A 19477-nucleotide genomic window follows, 5' to 3' on the forward strand; every position below is an offset into this window, starting at 1 on the left:
CCTGGACAGTTCGCCTGTTCTATTGTTTATGTGCGATCAGCAAGACGCTGCTAGCGGAGAGATGACGGAGTATGACATAAGTAAACGAATACACGTGAGTGGAGTTTTTAAAGGAGAAACGATCATAACATGAAGAAGAATTTGGAATTCAAGAGGACAAATTGGGGTAAATATTCATTAAATGAAGATTAATATTTCTTCTTTCTTTCTTAATCTGTTTACCCTCCAGGGTTGAGTTTTCCCTCGGACTCAGCGAGCGATCCCACCTCTAGCGCCTCAAGGGCAGTGTCCTGGAGCTTCAGACTCTGGGTCTGGGGATACAACTGGGGAGGATGACCAGTACCAGGCGGCCTCACCTGCTATGCTGAACAGGGGCTTGCGGGGGGTTATGAAGAAGGGAAGGGATAGGCAAGGAAGAGGGAAGGAAGCGGCCGTGGCCTTAAGTTAGGTACCATCCCGGCATTTGTCTGGAAGAGAGGTGCGAAACCACGGAAAACCACTTCCAGGATGGCTGAGGTGGGAATCGAATCCACCTCTACTCAGATGACCTCCCGAGGCTGAGTGGACCCTGTTCCAGGCCTTGTATCACTTTTCAAATTTCGTGGCGGAGCCGGGAATCGAATCCGAGCCTCCGGGGGTGGCAGCTAGTCACATTAACCACTACACCACAGAAGCGCACAGATGAATTATGTATGAAGGGACATGTCCAAATTATTTGAAACATCTGAGAAAATACGAGGTAAATAATTGACACGGAATCTGACATCTCCGCGACAGTCCTAAATGCAGATCATAATCATAATCATAATCAATTGAATGGATGACATTAAAACGGAATGAACTCCACTCGCAGTACATTTATTTCAAAACTATTACTCAGATTGTAAAACATACAATTACATATTTGTTTGTAGGCAATATTAGTCACCATATTGTAACGTATATACTGCTAAGCAATATTAAGCCGGCCCTGCGGTATAGGGGTAGCTTGCCTGCCTCTTACCAGGTAGGCCCCGGATTCGATTCCCGGCCAGGTCAGGGATTTTTACCTGAAACTGAGGGCTGGTTCGAGGCCCTCTCAGCCTGCCTGATTACAATTCAGGAGCTACCTGACGATGAGATAGCGGCCCCGGTCTAGAAAGCCAAGAATAACGGCCGAGAGGATCCGTCGTGCTGACCACACGCACCTCGTAATCTGCAGGCCTTCGGGCTGAGCAGTGATCGCTTGGTAGGCTATGGCCCTTCAGGGCTGTTGTGCCATGGCGCTTTGTTTGGTTTTGTAAGTAGTATTCTGGCTCATGGCTCAATTTAAAGTCAGTCCAATCTTTTCTTTCTTTACCTCACTGGGTTTGGAAAAGCGAAAAGTCTACAAAAAATTAATCTAATTTAGAAATTTGCCTTTTAACCAATATTGTCATTACGTTTTATACCTATCAATATTTTGCAAATTATTTATTTATTTTAGTAGGTTATACTGTTTATTTTATACAAAGTATGTCCTTTGTAACACTAGTCACTGTCATCATCGACCACAGCACATGTTAAAATGTTCTCATAAAACTGTTTGTGTTAAATCTGGTGTATAGTGCATAACTTTCGAAACATCACCTAGTTCTTTTACTTGATGGGAATTTTTCCGCCGTATGTACGTTGCGACGGAAGGTTAAGATTTCCTCCTCTAAACAGTCTAAAGCTCTCAGTAAGACAATGCACTGCTTAGCTGCATCATAGCCAGGTTCCTATATTTTGAAAGTCAGAGATTTGTATTTGCTTATTTTGAATGATGTTTTTCGAGCCTTAGACGCCTTCTTGTCATGAGCAGGCCACCTTCAATTTAGTCCTTAATTTCTTCATTTAGTACTGTGCGAACACAAAATAAAGGGGCTATCTCTTTTTGCCTCTATGACTGCAAACAAGCTGGAATGTTTTCCTTTTAAAACTCACTCTGAATATCAACTTCGAAAATCTCCATGGAAATTCGTTCATTCTTTTCCTTCTTTCTACTTTTTGATGCGACTTCGTATAAGGTACATAATGGCTATCTCAGTTTATTTGATCAAACAGTGAAATATTTTCGTTTTTAATCTCAGCCACTCAATTACCCTTTGCACAGTAGGTAAGTTAAATGAGTGCCGAATATATCATCGGTGGTGGTAGTAGTCATGCAGCGTGTCTGAATCTTACTCGGATGCCTCGGTTTTCTTCCTCGCGTTCAGAGATTTTAATTTTGGGCTGGGTGTTAGGAACAGGATTGAGACAGCCTCGTAAGACCAAGTAAGGTGCTGTCTTATACGACAGGCAGCTGAACTGACACAGAAAGTGAAACTAAACGTCTGAGGATGTGGTCATATTGACTACTGCACCAAGGATTGTTGGTCAGCTTGGCAATGTGTGTTCAATACTTACTAGTGTCGAACTTGTAGTTGAGAGGTGAGAGTGTGGCCCCCACAAAGAAGGTGCCCAGCATGATGGGAGTGAACTCAGGACACACCCCAGTGCACACACTCACGATGTCTCCAACACCAATCCCTCGAGCCCCGAGCTCCACAGCCACGCTGCATCCTCGCTGGGCGAGATCAGAGAAAGTGTACTTCGGGCCGTCATTGGTGAACGTCTGAAACAGGAAAGTTACACTCAGTCTACCGTCTTCTTATTCTTACACCTTGGTGAGATCGTGGAGGAGATCTGTACCGTCAAATGTACACTTGGCTCTGTTTTACGACAGGTTCAATGACATTTGGAATCGTGAACATCATGCCTATAACGCATCCGTAAATACATATATGGGGCAGTCAAATGAATACCGAACAACCGCTACAACGGGACCATGGAATGGTTTTATTCAAAAGTAATTATCAAAAACGTCAATGCATTCATCCCACTGGGAGACTAGACGGTCAATTCCAGTTGTATAGAAAGCGGTAGGTCGCTGACGAATCCACAACCGCATCCACTCTTGCATTTCCTCGTCGGAATGAAATAGAAGTGTTTTCCAACCAAACGGCTGAAGCGTAGTTTTCACTAGATTGGAAATATGGGGGCGAGCATTATCGTGCAACAGGATGACTGCGTCCGACAGCATTCCAGGGCGTTTTGACTTTATGGCCTGTCGCAATTTCTGCAAAGTGTCTTTGCGGAGACGATCAAATCCAGTTTTGTAGAAAGAGGTAAGTCGCTGACGGATCCAAAACCGCTCGCACTCATACACTTCCTTGTCCGAATGAAATCGACGTCCACGAATGTCTTTCTTCTGATCGCCAAAAATGTGAAAATCACAAGGCGAAAAATCCGGGATGTATGGAGGATGTTGAAGTGTTTTCCGACCAAACGGCTGAAGCTGTTTTTGTGGTAGTTAAAAATAAATGCGATAGAAAGGAAGGTCTTAAAAGTAGGACTGTTAGGCAGTACAATATGGCTGATAAAGCAGGTATGAGGCAGTTTCTAAAAAGTAACTATGATCGGTGGAAAACGGTAAATAAAAATGTAAACAGACTCTGGGATGGGTTTAAAGAAATTGTTGAGGAATGCGAAAACAGGTTTGTACCTTTAAGGGTGGTAAGGAATGGTAAAGTCCCAGCTTATTATAATAGAGAAATAATGAGACTAAGAAGGAGGCGCCGACTGGAAAGAAATAGAGTTAGAAATGGCTGTGGAAGTAAGGAGAAATTGAAGGAACTTACTAGAAAATTGAATCTAGCAAAGAAGGCAGCTAAGGATAACATGATGGCAAGCATAATTGGCAGTCATACAAATTTTAGTGTAAAATGGAAGGGTATGTATAGGTATTTTAATGCAGAAACAGGTTCCAAGAAGGACATTCCAGGAATAATTAATGAACAAGGGGAGTGTGTGTGTGAGGATCTTCAAAAGGCAGAAGTATTCAGTCAGCAGTATGTAAAGATTGTTGGTTACAAGGATAATGTCGAGGTAGAGGAAGAGACTAAGGCCAAAGAAGTAATAAAATTTACATATGATAACAATGACATTTACAATAAGATACAAAAGTTGAAAACTAGAAAAGCAGCTGGAATTCATCATATTTCTGGGGATATACTAAAGACAATGGGTTGGAATATAGTACCATATCTGAAGTACTTATTTGGCTATTGTTTGGTCGAAGGAGCTATACCAGATGAATGGAGAGTTGCTATAGTAGCCCCTGTGTATAAAGGAAAGGGTGATAGACATAAAGCTGAAAATTACAGGCCAGTAAGTTTGACATGCATTGTATGTAAGCTTTGGGAAGGCATTCATTCTGATTATATTAGACATGTTTGTGAAATTAATAACTGGTTCGATAGAAGGCAATTCGGTTTTAGGAAAGGTTATTCCACTGAAGCTCAACTTGTAGGATTCCAGCAAGATATAGCAGATATCTTGGATTCTGGAGGTCAAATGGACTGTATCGCGATTGACATGTCTAAAGCATTTGATAGGGTGGATCATGGGAGACTACTGGCAAAAATGAGTGAAATTGGACTAGACAAAAGAGTGACTGAATGGGTTGCTATATTTCTAGAAAATAGATCTCAGAGAGTTAGAGTAGGTGAAGCTTTGTCTGACCCTGTAATAGTTGAGAGGGGAGTTCATCAGGGCAGTGTTATCGGACCTTTATGTTTTCTTATATATATAACTGATATGAGTAAAGGAGTGGAATCGGAGGTAAGGCTTTTTGCGGATGATGTTATTCTCTATAGAGTGATAAATAAGTTACAAGGTTGTGAGCAACTGCAACGTGACGTCGAAAATGTTGTGAGATGGACAGCAGGCAATGGTATGTTGATAAACGGGGCTAAAAGTCAGGTTGTGAGTTTCACAAATAGGAAAAGTCCTCTCAGTTTTAATTACAGCGTTGATGGGGTGAAAATTCCTTTTGGTGATCATTGTAAGTATCTAGGTGTTAATATAAGGAAAGATCTTCACTGGGGTAATCACATAAATGGGATTGTAAATAAAGGGTACCGATCTCTGCACATGGTTATGAGGGTGTTAGGGGTTGTAGTAAGGATGTAAAGGAGAGTGCATATAAGTCTCCGGTAAGACCCCAACTAGAGTATGGTTCCAGTGTATGGGACCCTCACCAGGATTACCTGATTCAAGAACTGGAAAAAATCCAAAGAAAAGCAGCTCGATTTGTTCTGGGTGATTTCCGACAAAAGAGTAGCGTTACAAAAATGTTGCAATGTTTGGGTTGGGAAGAATTGAGAGAAAGAAGAAGAGTTGCTCGACTAAGTGGTATGTTCCGAGCTGTCAGCGGAGAGATGGCGTGGAATGACATTAGTAGACGAATAGGTTTGAATGGCGTTTATAAAAGTAGGAAAGATCACAATGTGAAGATAAAGTTGGAATTCAAGAGGACAAACTGGGGCAAATATTCATTTATAGGAAGGGTAGTTAGGGATTGGAATAATTTACCAAGGGAGATGTTCAATAAATTTCCAATTTCTTTGAAATCATTTCGAAAAAGGCTAGGAAAGCAACAGATAGGGAATCTGCCACCTGGGCGACTGCCCTAAATGCAGATCAGTATTGATTGATTGTATTGATTGATTGATTGATTGAGCATAGTTTTCACTAGATTGGAAATATGGGGGCGAGCATTATCATACAAGAGGATGACTGCGCCTGACAGCACTCCAGGGCGTTTTGACTTTATGGCGTGTCGCAGTTTCTGCGAACTGTGTTCACAGCGCTGCGTCACCAGAAAGCGAACCACACTTCTCTGCTTGCCTCCATTTCTACAGCTGGACGAACACACTAGACCAGACCGCACACCAACAAAGACATAACCCAACAACTGCGTGCACGCGTGAGTTGTCACTGTGCAGTTTTACTATCAGAGCGGTGGCAGTATCGCTACGTAACAACAGTGTTGCCACCTTTCGCGCGGAATGTGTGCGAATCGGGCGAGTTGGCCGTGCGGTTAGGGACGCACAGCTGTGAGCTTGCATCCGGGAGATAGTGGGTTCGACCCCCAAATGGCAAATGATGGGGCTGTACCTTAATTTAAGCCACGGCCAACTCCTTCCCACTCCTAGGCCTTTCCTATCCCATCATCGTCATGAAACCTATATGTGTCGGTGTGAAGTAAAGCAAATTGTAAAAAAAAATAAAAATAGAATGTGCGTGATGGCGGGTGTTCTGTTTTCATTTGACTGCCCCTTATACAATATTATTACTTATTTGTATTACTTGTCTCCCAAACAATATGGGGTGCAAACAATGACAACTTCAAGAAGCGAAATAATAATGTGAAACTTTAAACACACAACAATAACTCTAGAACTACAAAATAGTTCGAAAAATATGAAAACTCATTAAACACACATACCACTGCCAGCCCTCTGCCCCCCCCCCCCCCCGCCCGCCCCCCGCTCTAGTATGCCTTGGAAGGAATGAGTGAGTCAGACCGCGGACCTCCCGGCCGACTTGAGGGCTTGTCGCGGACTCTCATTCTATTATGCTTTTCGACAGTGTCTCCGTGGATTTTCTTGAAGGCGAAACTAGATCTTTCCTATTCTGGACTCACTCCGGAGATACTAGAACTTCATCACCAGGTATATAAAAGCAGGCCCGCCGCGAACAAGAGAGTGTTGGTCGAGAGTTGAGTTGTGTTGTTGTCTTGTCGAGTGATATGTGTTGAGTAGTTCAGTGTGTGGAGCAGACACGTGAGTTAATCGGACTTGTCTGGAGTCTAACCAAGTGTACAGTCGTCGTGTCTGGTGATAACCAAAGTTCGTGTGTTCCTATCTGACTACAGGGAGCTGCCGTGTGAAGTGATTTTCGAGTATAATTGTCTTTGTATTAATCGGGCCACCCTCGATTGTCATTTCACTAAAATAGCCAGTGCTTCATTCGTAACAATTTGCCATATCCTTGCCTTTTACGAGTTCATGAGTTATATTTGGAATATCTTCGCGAAGATATTAAGAAAATTATGACCTAACCACATTATTTAACAGATTAAGGCAACAACATTCTTGTGTTGTGAAAGATAAGGCCCGCATTTACATTCCCCATGACTAACTGCCAAATGAGGTAACGGGCTCAGGATATAAACACGAGTGTTCTAACGCTCACCAAATCAATTTACAAATACCGGACGTTTCAGGATCGTGAAACTTTCAATTCTCCTTAATTCGTACCAAGTAACGTACAGTCAGAGATGAGTTAGTATGTTGTAATTAGACGATAAGTCAAAGTGATTCGTGAAATTAAATGTGGACTACCGAAAAGAAAGTCAACACAAAAATTGAAATGTTGAAATCTCAAATCATTTAGATTTTAAAATCAGAAGAGAGTATTTAAATATTTTTCACTGTTTTTTGTATTTAAAACCAGCATCATTCATCTAAAGAGCCTCAGTGGCTCAGTCGTCAGCGCGCCGGCCTCATACTGCTGGACACCGTGGTTCAAATCCCGGTCGCTTCATGTGAGACTTTTGCTGGACAAAGCGGAGGCGGGACAGGTTGTTCCTCGGGTATTCCGGTTTTTCCTGTCATCTTTTCCACTAACACTGTCCAGTATCATTTCACTTCATCTGTGAGTCCCAAAGCAGTGCGACAGGCTTCGCCGTTTGATGGGGGCTTCATTCATTCCATTCCTGACCCAGTCGAATGACTGAAAACAGGCTGTGGATTTTCATCATCACTCACTTAGGCCCGTATTTCCATCGTCAGTTACTTTTTCTGTTATCTTAGATTTACAAAACTCGGACAATGACATTATTTCGGATAACTCTCACTTCTGTATTCTTCTTCTTCTTCTTTATCTGTTTACCCTACAGGGTCAGTTTTTCACTCGGACTCAGCGAGGGATCCCACCTCTACCGCCTCAAGGCAGTATCCTGGAGCTTCAGACTCTGGGTCGGGTGATCAGTAACTCGTCCAGACGGCCTCACCTACTATGCTGAACAGAAGCCTTTTGTTGGCGCTGGGAAGATTGGACGGGACAGACAAGGAAGAGGAAAGGAAGCGTTCGTGGCCTTAAGTTAGGTACCATCCCCGCATTTTCCTGGAGGAGAAGTGGGAAACTATGGAAAACCCCGTCGAGAATGATGGAGGTGGGAATCGATCCCCCTCTACTCAGTTGACCTCCCAAGGCTGAGTGGACCCAGTTCTGGCCCTCATACCATCTTTGAAATTTCGTGGCAGGACCAGGAATCGAACCCTGGCCTCCGGGGGTGGCAGCTAATCATGCTAATCGGGTATTTTTACCCCTACATTTTCTTTCATTGAATGATCCTTTAGGCGGAGTCATATTTGCCATATGACAGCAACACAACAAATTTTTATCCAAGATAATCTGAACGTTAACATTTAAACATTTTTTTTTTGCTAGGGGCTTTATGTCGCACCGACACAGATAGGTCTTATGACGACGATGGGATAGGAATGGCCTAGGAGTTGGAAGAAAGCGGCCGTGGCCTTAATTAAGGTAAAGCCCCAGCATTTGCCTGGTGTGAAAATGGGAAACCACGGAAAACCATCCTCAGGGCTGCCGACAGTGGGATTCAAACCCCCTATCTCCCGGATGCAAGCTCACAGCCGCGCGCCTCTACGCGCACGGCCAACTCGCCCGGTAAAAACATGTAAACACTGACAAGTAATGCCTGTTGCTCACGGCAAAATTTTCTGTCAAATTTACTGTACAATAATTAATTTTTTAAAATTTCTGTTGCTAACGGTCAAATTCAAGTTTTATAAAACCTTTGATAAAACTTTTCATAAAATAGGACATGTTCTATTCCGTAAAATTAATTTTACGAAACGAACCAATCAGCGAAGCTGACATCACGATTGTGAAGCTCGATTGTAAACAAACACTCCTTTCTAAAATGGCAGGATCCGGGTGGACTAAGGAAGCTGTTAGTGTTTTACTCGATGAAAACCGGAAATATCCTTGTTTGTATGAAGTTAAAACGCCACTTTATCACAACAGAAATGCAAGAAGAGAGGCAGAAAACACAATCGCCAAAATTGTGTCACAAGTTCGGCCGAACACAAGCCAGGCTGATGAGAAGGCGAAGGTAAACGGACTTCGAACTCAATTCACTAATGAGAGGTTAGTACTGAATGTGATCAGTTGTAATAATTTGAGATTGATTGAAAGATTTTTATTTAAATTTGATGTGAAGTTTGTAATATGGCACATAGTAAAGCTAGTTCTATTCATGCGTTCAGGGTTGATTTGGTAACCTGTCTATAATTTGAATGCAGTAATTATTCATGTACAGCCTACTGTGTGTACCAATAAACAGGGCTTTTGTTCTTCAGTATGTATTAAGACATGACTGACTTATTTAAGTGTACTGTAGTAGATTACATTCAATTGTGTGTTTTCAGGAATAAGGTTATGAAATGTTTACACACTGGAATGGGTGGCAAACATTTGCTTGGTATGATCATATGCTGTTCCTTATTCCACATATTGCTACCAGGAGCAGCAAATCAAATTTGGATTTGAATCCAACTTGTAGCAGTGATGACAGGCAGGTAAAGCTTATTTCTAAATCTAGATGTCATAGGTTACAAGACAGTCATGTCAGGTGTGACCAATGCAACAACCAAAATTAAGTATGAAAGTTATTTTTTTCTTTTTGTGAATAGGAGAGTGATGTTCTTTGAATGTGAATCTCCACCTTTTGTTTTGCTATCTGTCTTCCTGACCCTCAAATTTTCCACCATGGTATGATTGACTCTTATTGGAGGTGGTGGGATAAATGTATTCATTTCAATGGAGGATATTGAGAATCAGAGTTAAATCTTGCCACTATCTCCTACCAAACATCAATAACTCTTATTAATGGGGGATGCAAGGTTATGTCTGAATATTTCTGAGACATGGGATACACACCTTTTGCATCCATGCGTATGCAAAATTCAGGGTTAGCCAAACTGTGTTCCTTAATAAGCTGTGAAAGTAGAGTGAATGTGTGCATGAAATAAGAGGAATATTCATGTATCGAAAGACGTATATGTCTACCTATCCAATAATGTTATAAATTAATGACTCTGTAGATTATTCACATGGTAGGAGGTAACCATGGACCATAGTTTAACAGTCTCTTTAAATTATTTTATGCGGTAACCAGTAACCATGGACTGTGTGAAATAATCTAAAGATACTGTTACATTATAAAAATATTGAACAGGTGGATATGAGAGATTTTTCGTATTTACGTTTCTCAGTTCTGAACACCCTAGCTGCTTGGGTACGTTGGGTTTTGTAGGTTTCCCAATCATTTTCTGATTTCGTAGAGTAGTATTGTTTCCAAGCATTGAGTCTTTCTTGGAGGACTGATTCGCAGGTACCATTCCACCAGGCATGCTTTTTGCTTCTCTTGATTTCTGCAACGTCTTTGGCGGCCTCAACAAGGAGACGTTTGGTGTTGTTAAAGTCATAGTCATTTGGTCTAACCTTCTCCTGGAACTCCTCGAACCTTTGCCGAATTTTATCATTGTCGAAGCGTATGATCTGTTTGGTTGTCTTTCTTGTGTTTGCGGGAATTGGTTTGAATTTGATAAGAGACATATAATGATCTGAGGCCACATTGATGCCTTTCTTTACCTTGACATTCATAATCTCAGGGCTGTTTCTCCTGGAGACTGCAAGATGATCTATTTGAAACTCTCCGAGAGTTTGGACGGGAGAACGCCAAGTCATTTGCTTTCTGGGTAGATGGCGAAAGTGGGACGACATGACCTGCAGGTTGTGATTTTCGCAATTGGACACCAGTCTTTTGCCGTTGAGATTGGTTCTTTTGTGAGCAGGGTAATTTCCTATAACTTTCTTGCACTTCTGTTCACGACCTAGTTGGGCATTGAAGTCACCCAAAAGAAGCTTGACATGGTGTTTGCGGATTTTGTTTAATTTTTCATCCAATAGGTCCCAGAAATTATCAACTTCGTCTGGATCAGACTTGTTCTTATCGTTTGCAGGAGCATGTGCGTTAACTAGGGCGTAGGTTTTGTTCGCGCATTTCATTGTGGGTATAGACAATCTGTCATTCACAGGTTCGAAATTTGCAACCGATTTGAGGATCTTGGTTCTAACAGCAAACGCGGTTCCAAGCATCACAGCTCCATTGAGGATTCCTCTTTGCGCTTTGCTCTTGAAAAATCGGTAGCCTTCGGATTAAAAAATCTCTTCACCTGGGTACCTTGTTTCCTGTAGGGCCATTATGGATATCTGATTTTCGTGAAGAGCTTTGGTGAGGGTTTCAAGCTTGCCTGTTTGTGTAAGTGAATTAATGTTGAAAGTTGCTAGAAAGGTTTTGGATTTTGGCCTGAGTTTTTGATTCTTCGGGGTACACCGAGACGCTCCGACTCGTCTCTTGCATGATGTCGAGTCTCCCCCCAGAATTCGAACGAGACTCGTGCGCCGTGGCGTTCACGACGAGGGATTTATCCGAAGATTTACCCCCTGGGGTATGTTTCTCGAAACGTTGTGCCATCATGCTTCTTGACTTGACTTTGCTTTGGACGGGTACCCATCCTTTTACAACTAAGGTTGTTAGCCCTAGAGGTTGCCTCAAGATGTTTTCTGGCTTCCGGTCATTTACCAGTCTTCGCCGTAACCCTGGCGGCAGAGCCAGCGAGCTTCCCCTATTCCAATGGGACGCGGCCGATGGAGGTAACTGGTAAATCCCCACACGGGCTTTATTATTGTTATTAGGCACATCACGAAAACGGAAGAAGTAATCGATTGAAGACCATGTCCTCCTTTAGGTTTCAAAGGTGCTTCACTCAGAGTCAAATACTGAAGTTGCAGATGATGAGTTTGGCAAATTTATTGCCTCATAACCGAGAGCCCTTACCGACACAAAAATCAAAATTCTTACTAAGCATAAAATTCAAAAAGCAACAATGGATGCTCAGTTGGAAGTATTAGGCCTACAAAATACAGACTAGGAAAGGAGTACACACAGCCTAAAAGATGATATTGTACATATTCATGTAATAATGATTTAATAATTATGTTATTTAAATAAATTTAAATAAATTCAAATATTTACCTTCATGTATTTTTATTTCAGTGAAGAGTGTATTTCCCTACATGTTTCAGGAATAATATGTGCTAGAGTTTCAAATGGTATTCTAGCTGAATACATCACATTGGTGTAACTTGCTCCTGTGGCCAGAAATTGGAGTGTTACTTGCAGTCTCATTTCAGGAGAAATAGGTTGCCTCATGTTAGTGTCCTGTCGAATAATTTTGGGGTCAAAACGATTCAGAAGTTTTTAAAAGTGCCTTCCTCCATTATTAGAAAATTCTTGTATGAATGCTGGTTCTACCCTCAACTCATTTTCGACCAATGACAGCAATCCTCTACCTTCTTCTCTTCTTTTGATCCAATCCCGAGTCCAGCATTTCCTGGCATTTCTTTTCTTCCTTTTTACCATTGTACAACATATAATTGCAGCTAAAGCCGGAAGTTTTGCTTTGTTTGTTGGAGCCATAGTCTCAACAGTTGATTCTTGGTTTAAACGTTTATCGATAGATGGCAAAACATACACATCTTAGTTCAGAAGTTAGTTCATAGATGGCCATCCTGATGCTTCCTTGGATTTTTATAAAATAATTTTACCGTGAGCAACACAACTTGTTTTCACTTACTGTTTATAAAATTAATTGACAACAAATTTTACGAAACATTTTACCGTGAGCAATAGGCTTAAGAAACGTTACTCTTATGATGGTAAGGCCAACGTATGAAGTGTAGTTACCCGAGCAATGAACAGTTTACAATGTATTTACTTAAAATACTTTTCTCTCCCTGAAATTTTACTTAAAGTTCTTCTTCTTTCTTGCAATTCGTTTTACATCGCACCGACACAGATAGGTCTTATGGCATTGGTGGGATTGGAAACGGCTAGGAGTGAGAAGGAATCGCCCCCTGTCTTTAATTAAGGTACAGCCTGATGTGAAAATGGGAAACCACGGAAAATCATCTTCAGGGCTGGCGACAGTGGGGTTCGAACTCACTATCTCCCGGATGCAAGCTCACATCTGCGCGCCCCTAACCGCACGGTTAACTCGCTCGGTATTTAAAATTCTAGTGCACTGTATGAATGAAATGTAATCTGAAACTATATATATTGAAATTAAAATTTAACCATGTTTGAGTCAAAATATTTATGTTATCCATACAACGAATATAGAAAAAGGTAAGACTTTTATGTTTTGTCCAGCCCCCTTCCTGAGAAGAATTTTGAAACTCCAATTGAACAATGACTCTTAATCTCAAGATTAACATCAGAAGACAAAAGTATTGTGGTAAGTTGTGCTATGTATCTAAATGCCATGATAATAAAAGCAATTACTATTATTCCTCACAGTTAAGGAACGTCAGTTGGACTACTCCATCTCTCCTCAGTTTCATTTCACGGCGTTATTTTGGCACATATCAACGAAAGTAGCCTTTAGGATTAATCATTTTAACAGTATTAGTCAGTATAGCATACTCCTTTATTCCCTGAATTAAGATAATTCGGCAATCAGAGTCAATATCAGAACGTCAGCTGGACTACTCCATCTCTCCGCAGTTTTATTTCACGACATTATTTTGGCAAATATCAACGAAAGTAACCTTTTGGATTTCTCCATAACTCTAAATTACGATAAATCGGCAATCAAAATCAATATCGTTTCCAAAATGAAGTACCGTATGCATTTCTACAGCAAATAGTTAGGCCGCCAGCGCCACGTGTCGAGCTGTGTAACTACTCCGATTACAGTGCGTGGACCCGACCAAAGAGGATAGAATAGAATAGAGATGACACTCAATGATAAATTTCGGTACCAAGCCACTCGCCGCTAGTAGTTTCAGTCTCTCATCAGAGATAGCGCCACAGTGCGCATTTTGTGCACTATCTTACCGCTATTATCAACAGATAGCGCAGAGAAGCGACATCCGGCGCAGTGACGCACATCCGGGTATGCTTACAGCTCCTCCCCCGTCCTTTCCCCTGCCCCTCGCTCCGCTTCTCCCGCCGGCGATAATAATGCAGTTCTACTACTTCCATGCCCAATACATTGTAATTCACATACTTTTATTTCCAAGTACTTACTATGTTGTAAATAATGATCTGATACCCCTAGTTCGTATGGCATACTATGTTACTGAGAACATAACCACACACCTCAAAGCAGCTTTAACTTCAAATGAATGATTGACAAATTAACACAAAGCTGATGTTATAACAAATAAGAAATCCCTTCGAAAGCAAGACAGCAGAGCACACTATATGCAAGAGAATGGGGTATCACATCAATATCCAAGTACCACATCAAAATAAAAATAACAGAATTAAATGCACTGAGACAGGAAATATATAGAATTACATTAATAGAACCATTCAGCTTTCAGCCCCTGAGGTGTACTCAAACAGGAAATACAGGATTTCACGAGGACTGGTGAAGATATATTTGAAATAAACAAGCACAAGGAACAAAGATTTACAGCACAAACCCATGAGCACTTGGAATTCAAACAACACAAATACTGTAGCATCATGGAAACTATTGATTAAAATCGATATAAGTTCGAACACGGTTAATCGATTGGGTAAAGTCGAATTCGATGCAATCCAGCAATATTATCGGCATGTTATATGACTAATTAATTTGTTAGAAGGGCCCACTGATTGAGGTTAGACTTGAAATACTTTAAATACTTCACTTCGAGACAAACTGCCTTTAATTATTAACATCGCTCATTTCATGCTTACTTGCGTGCCATCTACATAACCTGTATATAACTATTTACACGTTATGAATGACCTCCAGCGCCATCTAAAAGGAGAGACTAAAACTACCTGAAGCCAGCTACAGATTGGAACCATAGGCCCCATTAGACTTTCACCCCCCTGGACCCGACAGTCAAGGCCGGTAAGGAGCTAGCTAGAGCGACGCATCAAGTCGGCCGTGACCAGAAGTTACTATTGCATTGCATCGCCGAAAGATTTCCCCAGTAGGTAATTCAGAACAGGTGTTCGTAATCGACGAAAGAAATTTGCTTTACATTGTAGGTGGATAATCGTTTCCCGTGAAATTAATTTGAGTACCGATAAATGTGATACCAGTACGCATTATTATTATGCTTGTTGTCATATCTAGGTGAACTCGGTGCTATGTAAAACCAAGAATAGTGTTCGCATCTTTTAATACTCGGTAATAGTCTACAGCATTGTAGCAAAGTTGCTGTGAATTTTACTTTCACCGAGATAAGTAGCTTCGGGTAACACTGGCCACGGCTTTACTGTGGCTTTTCGGGAGGAGGTGGGGTTGGCCTGCTCCTCCTGTTCGCTATTCTGAGAATGGTTTTCCGTGGTTTTCCATTCTCCTCTCTAAAGCAAATAGATAGACATAAAGCTGAAAATTACAGGCTAGTAAGTTTGACATGCATTGTATGTAAGCTTTGGGAAGGCATTCTTTCTGATTATATTAGACATGTTTGTGAAATTAATAACTAGTTCGATAGAAGGCAATTCGGTTTTAGGAAAGATTATTCCACTGAAGCTCAACTTGTAGCATTCCAGCAAGATATAGAAGATATCTTGGATTCTGGAGGTCAAATGGACTGTATCGCGATTGACCTGTCTAAAGCATTTGATAGGGTGGATCATGGGAGACTACTGGCATAAATGAGTGCAATTGGACTAGACAAAAGAGTGACTGCATGGGTTGCTATATTTCTAGAAAATAGATCTCAGAGAGTTAGAGTAGGTGAAGTTTTGTCTGACCTTGTAATAGTTGAGAGGGGAGTTCCTCAGGGCAGTGTTATCGGACCTTTATGTTTTCTTATATATATAAATGATATGAGTAAAGGAGTGGAATCGGAGGTAAGGCTTTTTGCGGATGATGTTATTCTCTATTACAAGATTGTGAGCAACTGCAACGTGACCTCGAAAATGTTGTGAGATGGACAGCAGGCAATGGTATGTTGATAAACGGGGTTAAAAGTCAGGTTGTGAGTTTCACAAATAGGGAAAGTCCTCTCAGTTTTAATTACTGCGTTGATGGGGTGAAAGTTCCTTTTGGGGATCATTGTAAGTATCTAGGTGTTAATATAAGGAAAGATCTTCATTGGCGTAATCACATAAATGGGATTGTAAATAAAGGGTACCAATCTCTGCACATGTTTATGAGGGTGTTTAGGGGTTGTAGTAAGGATGTAAAGGAGAGTGCATGTAAGTCTCTGGTAAGACCCCAACTAGAGTATGGTTCCAGTGTATGGGACCCTCACCAGGATTACCTGATTCATGAACTGGAAAAAATCCAAAGAAAAGCAGCTCGATTTGTTCTGAGTGATTTCCGACAAAAGAGTAGCGTTACAAAAATGTTGCAATGTTTGGGTTGGGAAGAATTGAGAGAAAGAAGAAGAGCTGCTCGACTACGTGGTATGTTCCGAGCTGTCAGCGGAGAGTTGGCGTGGAATGACATTAGTAGACGAATAAGTTTGAATGGCGTTTATAAAAGAAGGAAAGATCACAATATGAAGATAAAGTTGGAATTCAAGAGGACAAACTGGGGCAAATATTCATTTATAGGAAGGGGAGTTAGGGATTGGAATAACTTACCAAGGGAGACGTTTAATAAATTTCCAATTTCTTTGAAATCATTTCGGAAAAGGCTAGGAAAGCAACAGATAGGGAATCTGCCACCTGGGCGGCTGCCCTAAATGCAGATCAGTATTGACTGAACGATGAAATACATCAACAGTTCCTTTTATAGACCACGGTCGCTCCTCTCTCAAGTTCTTCTCACCTCAGATCACCGCAGCACATCTCCTAGAGGACGTTGGCCCCTAGGAGGCTCACCTCAGGGTACGGAAAGAAAACTTTTTAGCAGTAGTCGTAATTTTAGTAATTTTAATAATAATAATAATTAAATCTGATCCGGACGAAGTTGATAATTTCTGGGACCTACTGGATGAAAAATTAAACAAAATCCCCAAACACCATGTCAAGCTTCTTTTGGGTGACAGAAGTACAAGAAAGTTATAGGAAATTACCCTGCTCACAAAAGAACCAATCCCAACGGCAAAAGACTGGTGTCCATTTGCGAAAATCACAACCTGCAGGTCATGTCGACCCACTTTCGCCATCTACGCAGAAAGCAAATGACTTGGCGTTCTCCCATCCGAGCTCTCGGAGAGTTCCAAATTGATCATGTTGCAATCTCCAGGAGAAACAGCCCTGAGATTATGAATGTCATCAATGTGGCCTCAGATCATTATATGTCTCTTATCAAATTTAAACCAATTCCCGCAAACACAAGGAAGACAACCAAACAGATCACACGCTTCGACAATGATAAACTTCGACTTCGGCAAAGGGTCGAGAAGTTCCAGGAGAAGGCTAGACCAAATGACTGTGACTTTAACAACGCCAAAAGTCTCCTTGTTGAGGCCGCCAAAGACGTTGCAGAAATCAAGAGAAGCAAAAAGCATGCCTGGTGCAATGGTACCTGCGAATCAGTCCTCCAAGAAAGACTCAATGCGTGGAAACAGTACTACTCTACGAAATCAGAAAATGATTGGGAAACCTACAAAATCCAACGTGCCCAAGCAGCTAAGGTGTTCAGAACTGAGAAACGTAAAAACGAAAAATCTCTCATTGAAAAGATAGAACAAAACTTTAGGAAGAATGAAAGCAGAGAGGACTACAGAGCCTTCAAACGCAAACTCACTGGCTATAAACCACCATCTGTATGCTTTGAGCGAAAGGGCGGCACACTGGCGACGTCAAATGAAGAAAATTGCAGCATTCTGGCAGATTACTTCAAGGATTTACTTAATTGCTCTAAAACGCAAAGCGCCATTGAGACTAAGGAACCCTTACTCAGGTACCCAGATTCCAGACCACCCGACAGAGATGAAATCAAGCGCCACATTGCCCGTCTCAAAAATAACAAAGCGCCGGGGGAAGACTCAGTAGTAGCAGAACTATGGAAATATGCCCCACTTGATATCTTGCAAAAGCAAGTAGAAGAAATTTGGAACAAGGAGACCCTACCCGAAGATTGGAAAATAGCTGTGATACATCTATTACACAAAAAAGGCAGCATGAAGTACATCAACAACTACAGAGGAATATCTTTGCTACCCGTGACTTACAAAATTCTATCACTTGCCATCCTGAAGCGTTTGGAAGCACAAGTCGAACATCAAATAGGTGAATACCAAGGAGGGTTCATAAAAGGTCGCTCAACAGCTGAACAGATCCAAAATCTCAAAACGATCATCAGATATTGTACACTAAGGTCCAAGCAGTATGTGTCTGTCTTTGTGGACTTTAAGAAAGCGTACGACTCCATTGACCGGGAAGTCCTGCTAAACATCTTAAATGAATTTGGAGTTGATTTGAAACTGCTGGCATTAATTAGAGCCACCCTGACCGACACAAAATCCAAGGTGAAGTTCCACGGATGTCTCTCGCATTCCTTTGATATCAAAACAGGAGTCCGACAAGGTGATGGGCTATCCCCGATACTCTTCAACTGTGTTCTTGAAAAGATCATCAGAACCTGGCGGATGAGATTACAGGAAACCAACTACAGTCCATTGAGAATAGGAACCAAATCCAAGCGGATCGCAACAGACTGCTTAGCATTTGCCGATGATATTGCTATTCTCTCAAACGACATAGAAACCGCTAGAGTTCAAGTTGAAATTTTAAAGGAAATTGCCGAACAAACTGGTGTGCAGATATTGTTTGAGAAAACAGAAGTAATGACTAATATCAAAGAGGTTCCACCAAAACTCCATGCAAAATACAGAGACATCACCCGAGTAGACAAATTCAAGTACCTGGGTGAGATCATCATGAAAAATGGTCTGGACAAAGAAGCACTTCAGGAGCGAGTACGCAAACTGGAAATAGCCTACCAAACATCCCGCACAATCTACAACAAAAAATGCCTTTCCCAAAACACCAAGATACGTCACTATGAAACAGTTCTGAAGCCAGTAGTTCTATATGCAGCCGAAACCCTGTCTCTAAATGCCAACAAAGGACTCCTTGAAGAACTGGAGAAAAAAGAACGCAAAATTGTGAGAGGAATCTTGGGATCAAAGTACAGAAATGGAATTCATCAAAAGAGATCCAACAAGGAAGTCTACAGCAAAAGAGAGAAAATTACCGACACAATCAGAAAAAGACGGGCACGATTTTACGGTCATCTGAAAAGAATGGACGGAAGAAAGTTAACTAAAGAAATCTTTCACTTTTTTGATTCAAACCCCAAAACCACAATTCCCTGGTTCAGAAATACCAAAGAAGACCTGCAAATGCTACATATCTCAGCTGAAGACGCCTTTAACAGAGATCTCTTCCGCAAGAAAATATTGACGAACGGGCTAAACCGAGACGAGCAGCCGAAGAGAAGGCACGGTGCCCCTTGGACAGAGGAGCGTAAGCAGGCCCACTCACAAAGAATGAGGGAAATTTGGGCTCTAAAGAAGGCCAAGTTCA

At 41.5% G+C, this 19477-nt stretch overlaps 1 protein-coding gene across 1 annotated transcript in view; it reads right to left on the reverse strand.

Annotated features, from left to right (window-relative positions):
* LOC136866970 (luciferin 4-monooxygenase) overlaps positions 1-19477 on the reverse strand; it is a 143872-nt gene that overhangs the window by 48281 nt on the left and 76114 nt on the right. The window contains exon 2 of the mRNA XM_067144060.2: positions 2407-2614. Within this exon, the coding sequence (XP_067000161.2) occupies positions 2407-2614 (208 nt within the window). The remainder of the gene's footprint in view (positions 1-2406; positions 2615-19477) is intronic.

Source organism: Anabrus simplex, chromosome 3, assembly GCF_040414725.1.
Source record: "Anabrus simplex isolate iqAnaSimp1 chromosome 3, ASM4041472v1, whole genome shotgun sequence".
NCBI classification, from domain to species: Eukaryota; Metazoa; Arthropoda; class Insecta; order Orthoptera; family Tettigoniidae; genus Anabrus; species Anabrus simplex.